Here is an 11,234-nt window from a genome sequence, read left to right as displayed (position 1 = left end):
TGTAACGCGTGTGGAAACACGGGTCTATTACTAGTTTACTTAAAAATATACAGGTTAAAAGTATTGATTGAAATTTTCATAAAGATTAAAAATTGAAGAAATTTTTATAAAAAAAAAATAAAAAAATTACATTTATAGGAATGAGAAACAACATATTTAACCAACTTTGTAATACGAAAACTGTAACAGTGAGTCTAAGTCAAAAAGTTTTAAACGTATAGGGTGGGATACATGTTTTTTCCAAAAAGAAAACAATGGAGGACCCATATATATATATGATTCAGAATCAAAAATATCATCTTGAATCTGTCGTTCTCATCATTCGCCTTCCATGAAATTACGGTTTCAACTTCAGAAACTCTCTGGTAAGCATCGCCTAGTCCTAAAAAAAAAAAAAAAAAAAAACCTTTTAATTCGTAGGTGGAAACACTAAATCATAAAACGAATAATAAGGCCCTTAAACAATTTTTTTAGGGGAGACCCTTCACACAAAATAATTTCTTCTTCATTTTTGTTCCTTTTCTTCATCAGGATTCAAACAATCACTATCTACATAAATATATCATCGTAACCATGAACTAAGAAATATGAATTATTTTGGTACTCTATTGCTACTATCTTTTGGAAATGTTATGAATATTTTTAGAATTATTAAGTATTGTTTTTTTTTACAAAATTATCAAGTATTGTTAAAATTTAATTGAATAATACTTCAGGAAGAAAAAGACCGGTGACCAGGTGATCAGTATTATCACCGGTGACCAGTGTCCACAACGTCCCAAAGACCTTGCACCAACAGATAATCTTTCATAAAAACACTCCATTCGTAGTTGTCAAAGGTGAGTACTTCAGGAACTATTCTAACAGAGGCAACACTCGTGGCTTTCATTTTATTGCTTCTAGAGGAACTAATTGAGAATTGCTTTGCACGTTAAAATCGAATGTAAAGCTACTACAACACTCACATCAACGTGAACTTGGGATCCAATAAGGAATACGAGTCAAGTAACCCATAAATACACTTGAGGTACGGTACAGACAGTAATGTAATAGTAACGTATTTTTTACCAATAGCTTTGCATATTCTTTTTTTTTTTTAGGGAATTTTATTTTTATTCTTAAAATAACTTTCTACTAAAAATTTTCTAATGTGGAAACTGTCACGGCAAAGTCCAAGTCAAAAAGTTTTTGATATATAAAGTGGGAAACATGTTTATTGCAAAAAGTAAACAATGGAGGACCCATATATAATTCAAAATCAGAAAGATCATCCTGAATTTTCTGTTCACATGATAGTTGAATAATATGCAAAGCTTTTGCATTATTCGTCTTCTATGAAATTACAGTCTCTTGCAATATTACTTGAGCATTGAGAAGTCTTTTGCAGTTGTGCTTGAGTATTGAGAAGTCTCTTGAAAAAGTCCTTGAACAATTAGCAATCTAGAGTGATTATAGTGCAAGGAGACTTGACTACTCTTGTATTGTGAGAGAAATCAGTATAAATTTGTTGTGTCTGCTTTCTCTCTGTCTCTTTATCTTTGTGTTATGTATTTTAATACACTGCATTCAGACTCTGAGTCAGAATCTGCATACGTCAGGTTATGACCAGGTTTTTAAACACTCAGAAAAATAAACTATAAAAAGCCAACACAATTAAAAAAAATAAGATTTTGACGGTGATTAAGGTGAAATAGAAATGGCTTGGTTGATTAAAAGACTTCAAAAATGAGTTGTTCCTCCACTCATTCTGATTCCACCACTTATCAACCCCCATTTTGCTAGAAAAGACACCAAAACTAGCCTAAAAAAGAAACTTGGAGTCAAGAAATCTGAGTCCCGATCTCGAATCAAAAGTGATCGGCCCACCAAACTTCCGAATCAAATCACTATGGCACCCCTTAACTCCTGGACCACCAGAGAAGACACCTTGACTAACTCAAAAACTTGAAATTTGACACTAATTTCCGATCTCGAAGCAAAGATGATCGGTCCACTAGAATCCATATAACAATTTCCTGAGACAGTCAACAGGTGGAAAATTAGGGCAAACAAAACCAGTTCGAAAACAACCCAAAATCGAACCACCCAATTTGAATGAGCAGAGGTGAAGACGATGGACCCATATTGAAGGTCACCACGAGCAGCCGGCGAAAAGAAAAGCAAAGCAAACCCCAAAGCACAAGACCAATCCACAAACTCGTCCTTATCATCACCACAACCAAAATTCACCACCACACGCAACATCATAATTTATTTGTATATATTTGGTTGCACTACTAGAAAAAGCAAAATTAGCGAGGGAAATTAGTGACGGAAAAAATGAAATTCCTCACAAATTTCTTGGTCGTAAAATTTAGTGACGGAATTAGAGAAGGATTTTACGTTTTCCCTCACTAAATTTCCCTCACTAATTTTTGTTTTTTTAGTAGTGTTGTACTATAAGTCGTTCAAAAACCGATTATCCAAATAACACACTCCATTGTTTTCAATAATGGCAGATACACCTAATTTTCCTACATCCATTCAACAATTCATTTTCTCTATATCTCTCTTCCTATCACATTGTGAAAGATTCACATTCATTCTCTTTCAAATATAGTTTTGGTGTCTAAGAAACATTTTTTTTCTTAAAATCAAAATTGAGGAAGGAAAATTAAAATTAAAAATATTTTTATTTTTTAAATTATAATTATTTTTTAATAATAAATATACATTTTTTTTTCATTTGTCCCAACAAATTCTTATAATACTCGCAAATACAACACATTTTACTTTTAGTTTTTGTTGTTTTGATTTAGTCTCTATGATCTTTTGTCCCAGTTCCATTGTGTTGTTTTTGGATTTCCAAACTGTTGTATTTTGGTTTTCCAAATTCTATTATCTACCGAAGTTGTTACTAGGTTGAGTCACGACCAGGTCGCCCTCTTTAAGACGTTTCGTGGCACTGCCCAAAATTGTGCAAGACAGACTATCGACCACGCCGCCTCCAGGATAAAACAAGCATAGCTACAACTGTGCGGTTAACTACTGCACTGTAGACTACCGTTCGAGAATTACACCTTCAATATGGTACTAAGACCACTCTTTTAATACTGAAACCAATATGGTACTATGGCCACTCTATTATGGTGTTGAGACCAATCAAATATGGTGTTACCACCTTTCTAATTTTTAACTTCTCCAAATATCAATATGGTATTTCAACCACTCAAATATGGTGTTACGACCATTCTAACATCTAACTTCTCCATGAATTGAAGAAGAATATATATGTTTAAGATCATTCTTATTATACCGAAAAGGGACTATGATCTTAAAATATTCTTTATTCTAAAAGGACATAAATAATTGAAGGGACTATGCTCTTATGACCATTCTTGATTCCGAAGGGACAATATATCGACAAGGGACTATATGGTCTTAAGAACACTCTTAATTCCAAAAGGACAGAAAGGAGTAGAAAAAGGAGAAGGACTTGTCAACACAAGTCGAAGGAGGGAGAAGAGAGGAAAAACACAGGAAGCATCAACTTTGAATTTCGGTGTGTGGAATGCACTGCTGTGTGTGAGCTCTCTTTTTCTAGAGAAAATTCACAACTAATAAGTGAAAAACTTTGGGAGCAAGTAATTCATATATTACATCTAGTACAAAAAATATTTCAAATTGAGTCTCAAAATATATCATATTGAGTAAAATATATTATTCAATACAGAAATATATTACTGAGTATCAAAATATATTTCAGATCATGTACTAAAATATATTAGATTACCTGCCCAAATATTTCAGATTATGTTCCAAAATATTCTAGATTGCGTTCCAAAATATTTTAACAAAACTTGGGGACTAAGAAATCACTTTCTAATAATGATTAAATTAATTATTTAATTTATCATTTCCAGACAATAAAATATATATCAATATATATTTTTTCTCTAGTGCTTACTTCGTTCACATAACTATGTACCTCTTAAAGATACACCCCCACTATATAAACACTACTAATGTGTGTGTTCCATCCGATGAGGGACTTTCACTTTTTTCAATTCACACAACACTAGTTCTACCCAACATGGGAATTTGTGTTTAGTCTTTTTAACTCAATTTCCACACATGTTCCAACACATTGTTTATAATAACCAATAACACCTTTTGATGAAGGTGGTCTTGGTATTAGATCCCTATCTAAATTAAATGAAGACACCAATCTCAAGTTATGCTGGGATTTGCTACATTCTGAAAATCAATCGGCAGATTTTTTGAGAAGTAGAGTACTCAGAAATAACAAGTTCATAGGTTATCATATTTTTTATTCAGTCTGGAGTGGCATTAGAACTCAAGCTTATCATGTTTTAAACAACACTCTAGATGGTTGCTTGGTGATGGCCAAAAGATCAACTTCTGGACTCATGATTGGTGTGGAACCCCCTTGTTGATTTGTTTCATATTCCCCATAACCTGCATCATAATCTTCTCTCTACAGTGAATGACTACATCATCAATTCTCAATGGCACGCCCCTATGGAACTTCAAATAGCCTATCCATCTTTATTGCATCACATAAGCAAAGTTACAACCCCTTGGAGGCCTAAAGTTGATAAGTTGCTTTGGAAAGACTCCCCCTCAGGTTATCTTTCTTTAAAGGATGCTTATAACTTTCATTATATCCCTAATCAGAGAAAAGAATGGCCTAAGATAATATGGAACTCAACAATTCTTCCATCAAAATCTTTTCATATGTGGAGAATGATCCATGAGAAGATTCCAACCGATGAAAACCTGCATCTCAGAGGCTTATCTTTCCCATCAATGTGCAACAAGCAACCTGAAACTTCATAGCATCTCTTCCTCCAACGCTCTTTCTCCATGACTTTGTGGAACTGTCTTAGCAGCTTAATCAACTTAAATCTCAACCTAACTTCAATGTTATCCATCTGAGATTTGCAAAAGAGGATGGAGTCCCCAAGACAAGTTAGTTATTGCTTATGCAGTCATTAACATTTTAAATGCAATCTGGTGGTGTAGAAACAATATGAGATTCAACAGTATCAAACCTAACACCAGAACTTGTGTTAATATGATTATTGTTAGCACCTCTATCTCAGGAAACTTAACCTCTTTGACCACAATAAATTTCATTGCTGACTTTGATTGTTGAAAGCTTTTAATGTCAACTGTCATAATTCTAGAGCATCTAAAATCATTGAGGTTTTATGGCAGCCACACCTATTCAATCATGGATAAAATGTAATACTGATGGTGCCTCCTTGGGATCCACTGGCCTTGCACCTTGTGAAGGAATCTTCAGAAATTGCAGAGGTGAAAGTCTTGGTTGTTTTGCCTATAATATTAGAATTGCTAATGCATGTTTGCTGATATTCTTGGTATCATTCTGGCTATTGAGTGTGCATATCAGGAGAATTAGACTAATCTCTGGATTGACACTGACTCAATGCTAGCTTCCTTGGCATTTAAGTCACCCCATACTGTCCCTTGGCAATTGAAGAATAGATGAGAAAATTGCTTGCTTATGATCAGTAATATGCATTTGATGATTACTCATATCTTTAGAGAAGGTAATTATTGTGCAGATAAGCTAGCTAATCTAGGTTTAACTGTGGTTAATTTCACTTGGTGGACCTATACCCCTGCATAAATTTTAGGAGACTTGTCTAAAAATAGATTAGGACTTTCATATTGTAGTTGTGTTTAATTAACTTTATATTGCACATCGGGTCCTCGTTGTTACATTTTAAAGGTTTAGTTGTATCAATATTTCATGTGGAATTACAAATTCAAACATGAATCACCGCATTTTATCCCACTCTATCCGTGTTTACACTACAACATAATTAAGATCCAGTAATATTTGAAAATTGTAACTAAATCAAGAAAAATGTTACTGATTCAATTTAGTAACATTTGAACAATTGTTAGGTAAAGAAACCTATTACTAAAGAGTTTTAGTTACATTTTATATTATTATTTGTAATAATAAAAAAGTGTCGCAAAATGATACATTATTGTAACACTTTTTGTTGTTTTTGGATTTTCAAACTGTTATTTGGATTTTCAAATTATGTTATCTACTGAAGTTGTTACTAGGTCATGAGTCACGACCAGGTCGTTCTCTTTAAGACGTTTCGTGGCACTGCCCAAAAATATGCAAGGCAAACTATCAACCACGCCGCCTCCAGGATAAAACAAGTCCAGCTACAACTGTTCGATTAACTACTGCACTATAAAAAACTGTTCGAGAATTACACCTCCAATATGGTACCAAGTACATTCTTTTAATACTGAAACCACATTAATATGGTACTGTTACCACTCTATTATGGTGCTAAGACTACTCAAATATGGTGTCATCAAAGGCATCACAACTTCCATCAATATTCAACTTCACACATCCATCTTCAGGTGGGATCCACTTAACAATGTTACGATTAATGTGGTGCTCAACGGAGCGAATATTAACAAAGTTAGGTCAGTTAATATGATGCCTATAAAATGAATGACATTTCAGGTTTTCCATTGCTTGTCACCAAACTTTTTTTTTTTTTTTCCTGATGCGCCATATCCATCAAATAGCTATTGCAAACATGTTATCTAAAGGTCCTTTACACATAGTTTGTAACCATGTTTTCAGGTTTGTGAAGCTGAAGATATATGTAGAATAAACACTACAAATTTGCTAGGATAAAATCAAGGTCCTCTTTAAGTTACCGTTGGTAGGATAAATCCTCTAAAAGACTCATTGTTTACAAAATTTTGTTCACTCTTTGACTAAGTTACTTATCTTCATTCCTCTAGTGATTTAGCAAGTTGAGAATGTAAAGTTGTAAAACAAATTTAAAAAACTATTCTATTTGACATTTTGCATAATCATAAATATATTAAAGACGGATAAAAATCCAAACATAAAATCTCTAACAACCAAAAACAACATCGCAAAGTAAATATTATTATAAATTGCAATAGATAACAAAACATGAAAATCCACATCTTTCATCCTCTTTAGTCCTTCAAATTTATAACCAGAAAATCAAAACATGCCAGTACTGTATAATTAGTGTACAAAATTATTGAAAATTAAAATTGATGCAAATTCTAGATATCGTATTGATGCTTAAAATGATTAAATTTTCTGAAATAATGAAATGATAAATTTTATATTTTTTTATGAAGATTTTTGGTGATGGAATGATGCTACAATCCAAGGAAGGAATGACATGTCTGTTTACTTTTATATCAAACACTTGAAGTTAGAGTCTATAAATATTTATAGTAGTTCTTCCTCCAATCTTTGTAAAGATCAACACAAACAAATATCATAACATCACAAGAAATTGATCATGAACAAACAAATAGCTTAACATTACAAGAAATTGATCATGAAAGTAGAATTAATAAAATTACAATTCAACTGGACCTGCGGTTTCTAGCTAATTACTTACCCCATAAACATGCAACTCCCTTAAGAAGTTTCCTTGGCATGTATAATATTTTTGATATGCTTAATCTGAGGCCAATCATCACCCGTGTCTGGTTGACACCTTGGCAATAACAACGGGCAGTCCCTAATAATCAAAGTCTTTAGAGACTGTAGCGTTTCCATTCCTTTGGGCAGAGAATCTAACTTTCTGCATTCCGAAAGAACCAGTTTTTCAAGTGAAGCGAAGTTGCATATGCTTTCCGGGAGAGAAGTTAAACCCTGGCAATCATAAAGCCTTAAGACTTGTAAAGAGTTCACAATCTCGAATCCCTGAGGAAGGGACTTGAGATTTGGAATACTCCTTAATGTAAGAGAACGAAGGTTTATCAGACCCTCCCACTCATTTGGGGAGGACTCAAGATCAAGTTGTTGACATCTTTCAATAGTGAGTGTTTCGAGTGAACTCAAAGACCGGAAACCTTCAGGTAGAGACTTCAAATGGAAACAATCTCGAATGTGAAGTTCCTTAAGTGAAATGAAGTTTTTAAGCCATCTCTTCGGTGGAGATTGGTCAATACGCTCAATTACCATGGACTTCAATTTGGAGAAGGGTTGTGATTGTGAATTAGAATTTTCAGTGCTTTCGGTACTGTCAGCATAATGCATTGTATCCCTCATTGACCTTACGTTTGACTCCACCAGAACGAGCTCATCATCAAGATTAGGATATAGTGGCATGCAAGCTAACTTGGGGCAATATTGGACATTTAGTTTGGAAATGCAACTGAAAGATGGTCTATCATTATCCCATATCTCAGTTTCCCACCAACTGTTTAGATTTGGACAATCCGAGATTGTAAGTTCCTTCAAGGATGGAAAAAATAATATTGGTGTAGTAAAGGAAGGGAAATTACCAACTTGATTGTTTTTTGCAATGAATTTCAGTGAGTCCAACCTTCGAAGTTGGAGAACCTTGAGATGTGGAAGCTCATCCATTGGCGGGAGAAATTCGCATTTTGGGCAGTCATTCAAGGTAAACTTAACAAGACAATGAAGTGAACCGAACCAGTCAGACAAGGTGTGACCATTGTACCCCACAATGAATAACACTCTCAGATTCGAAGGTGGCACAATACAGTCAAGCGACTTCTCGTCGTTGACATTGCTTTCCTTCTCCTCCTCCTCCTCATGATCCCATCTTAGAGTCAAGAACCCAAGGTATTTTTTGTTTTTCAAAAATTCATCTTTAGCAATTTCCTTGGATTGCGAGAACTTGACTTGTTCCAGATGCGAAATTTCCATGTGACCTCTCAGTTTGTTGAGATCGGTGAGTTCTCTTAGTCCTCCTGTAACGTATTTCTTGCTAGCTACAAAGAGTGACAATGTTTGTAAAGAAGTGAGCTTATTTATCCCACTTGGCATTTGAGTTAGATCCAAGCATCCCTCTAAGTCAAGATGGTTGAGGCAACTCAAATCATCCATGTCTTTTGGCAATTCCTTGAGAAAATGACATTGAGAAAGTTTCAACGTTTGCAAGTGGATAAGAGTTGTGATGCAACTAGGAAGCTTCTCTATGTTGTTATGAGAAAGATCTAGATACCTCAAGTACTTCACCTCTTCAATAGAGCTCGGAATCGTCTTGATCCCCAAGTCATGCATATCTAACACGCGCATAGCTTTGAAGGTGTTAAAGATCTTATCACAGGTTGATGTTGTCATCTGTACCTCGTCAGGAAGCCGAGGGTTGTCAGTGTTGTATGGCAAAAGAATGGTCCTCAGTTTTTTAGCTTTCTCAAACACACAATCTGGGATCCCACACAACAAATCTAAAGCATAATCAAACGAAACTCGTAGCATTCCATCGTGAACACCCTCCCCCATCGAATCCACGGTGATGTTTTCACGACTGTCGATGGTGACTAGCCTTGCAAGTTTATGCATTAACGGGTTTATTCTATATAAGTAGTTGTTGTTTGTCACAACACCACCGTATTGGTTTTCGTTTTCTTCTTCCACTTGATGAAAAACCAAAGGAACAAAGTCGTTGAAACAAGCTCGACCAAATTGTTGTTCTGGATTGTTGTTTGAGGAAATTGTTAGAAATCCTTCAGCCGTCCAAAGTTGAATTAATCTCTCGGCATCAATTAAATAATCTTCTGGAAACAATGAACAATATGCAAAGCACAACTTCTGATACGTGGGAAGATCTTCGTAATAGATATACCTGAAACTTTGTAGAAACATCTTCTCTATGTGAGGTTCTGGTTGCAGAATCGAGCCCTCGCGATTATAGAGCATCGCTGTCGCTACGATCACTATTGCAAGAGGGACTCCACGACAATCCCTCACGATCTTAAATGTGGTGCAGTGTTGGCTTGAAACTGCTCCATGAATTTCCTCAAACAAGGACCAAGAATCCTCTTGATTAAGCCCCTGCAACTTCAAAACATGTCCAGCAGCAATGTTGTCGGCGACATGGTTACTACGTGTAGTAATGAGTATGGCCGTATCAGCACGGCCACCAACAGCTTCAGTTAATTTCTTCTGCAACTTCTCAAGATAATCAGGCTCATTAATCTCAAATCTCAAATCATCTATAACAAGTAAGAGGCGTTTCTCATGATGAGACTCGGCAACACTTTTTGCTATAGATTCAACATCAAAGGTTTTGATCCAAATTGGTTGTAACCCAAAATTCATTTCGACTTGCTCATCCTCACAAACGAGATGAGCAAGTTTTGTTTTGCCAATTCCAGGAACACCAACAATAACAATAACAACAGGAACAGCAGCATCAGTGTTCTTCAGGTTCACCAGTTTATCTATAAGCTCTTCCTTCTCATTTTCTCTTCCAACAGCTACATGCTTGGTATTTTTCTCAAAGTCTTCACATGCAGACTTTCTTTTCTCAGTAGTATTACTAATAACTGCTGCTTCTTCTTCTCCTAGCTTCGTCTCTTGCTCGATCAGGCGTTTGAGTTTCTCGGTGGTTTTCTTAACATGACGAGTGCCTTTGATGCGATTCTTTATGCTTAAGCCTGATCTGATACTCTCTTTGTAACGAAGATCCTCAGTCAAATCGTTCAAATCGATTACTACATCTTTAACCTTTTGAAGCCACTCGGAGTGGCTCTTTTTTTGGACTTTGTCATTGATTTGTTTAAGATTGTTTTCAAGCTGGTCGAGGTCAATTCCTGATAGTCGAATTGCTAAGGGTTTTAGGGTGTCCATCCTTTGTAGAATGTTGGAGATTGAATGGGAAATCATGGCTACGTCCATTGTAGGATTTTTTTGTGTGTCTGAAAATATAATACTATATTCAAAAACTGATGGATTGGTGCTCTGGTAATTAGGAGAATGGAAGAAGAAGATACTACTACTTCATATTGTGCTTTTCCATTATCTGGATTTAATCAATAAACTATAAAAATAGATTAGATTAAATTAAATTATGATTTATTAGTTGTTAATTGATGATGATATTGATAATCCAACAACAAAGCGTGATCAGTGATTTCAACTACTTGCTTGCTGGCCATCTAATTTTAAATTAGTTTTGATTGCCGCGTAACGTGGGTAACTCTTAGTCTAGTACCATTTAAATAAAATGACTTAAACAAACATTAGAGAAACTTGAGTCAAAGAAAAAATAATAATAAAACAAATAGAGAAACAAGTGTTCCCCCTCAAAAAATAAAATAAATAGAAAAACAAGTGTTAAACATGTCCACGTTAGTTTAGCTCAGTTGGTAGAGAGACATTGCAATTTATGCAGGGGCAGGGGTTCGAACGAACCCCT

The 11,234-nt window shown here is 35.0% G+C and overlaps 2 protein-coding genes across 2 annotated transcripts; both read right to left on the bottom strand.

The window, feature by feature from the left end:
• Window positions 1-7,477: 7,477 nt before the first annotated feature.
• LOC112422028 (disease resistance protein RGA2) lies at window positions 7,478-8,173 on the bottom strand. The gene has a single exon (XM_024784735.1). It carries the CDS (start codon window positions 8,171-8,173, stop codon window positions 7,478-7,480), a length of 696 nt encoding a protein of 231 aa, XP_024640503.1.
• On the bottom strand, window positions 8,076-10,830 carry LOC11416709 (putative disease resistance protein At3g14460). Its single transcript, XM_024783153.2, has 2 exons — window positions 8,350-10,830; window positions 8,076-8,264 (listed from the first exon to the last, which is right to left on the bottom strand). The coding sequence occupies exons 1-2, from the start codon at window positions 10,712-10,714 to the stop codon at window positions 8,203-8,205; spliced, it is 2,427 nt and encodes an 808-aa protein (XP_024638921.1). The 5' UTR covers window positions 10,715-10,830; the 3' UTR covers window positions 8,076-8,202.
• Window positions 10,831-11,234: the final 404 nt, after the last annotated feature.

Source organism: Medicago truncatula, chromosome 5, assembly GCF_003473485.1.
Source record: "Medicago truncatula cultivar Jemalong A17 chromosome 5, MtrunA17r5.0-ANR, whole genome shotgun sequence".
NCBI classification, from domain to species: domain Eukaryota; kingdom Viridiplantae; phylum Streptophyta; class Magnoliopsida; order Fabales; family Fabaceae; genus Medicago; species Medicago truncatula.
Note: the sequence above shows the minus strand (reverse complement) of the source record. Positions and strands in the feature narration are given on the sequence as shown.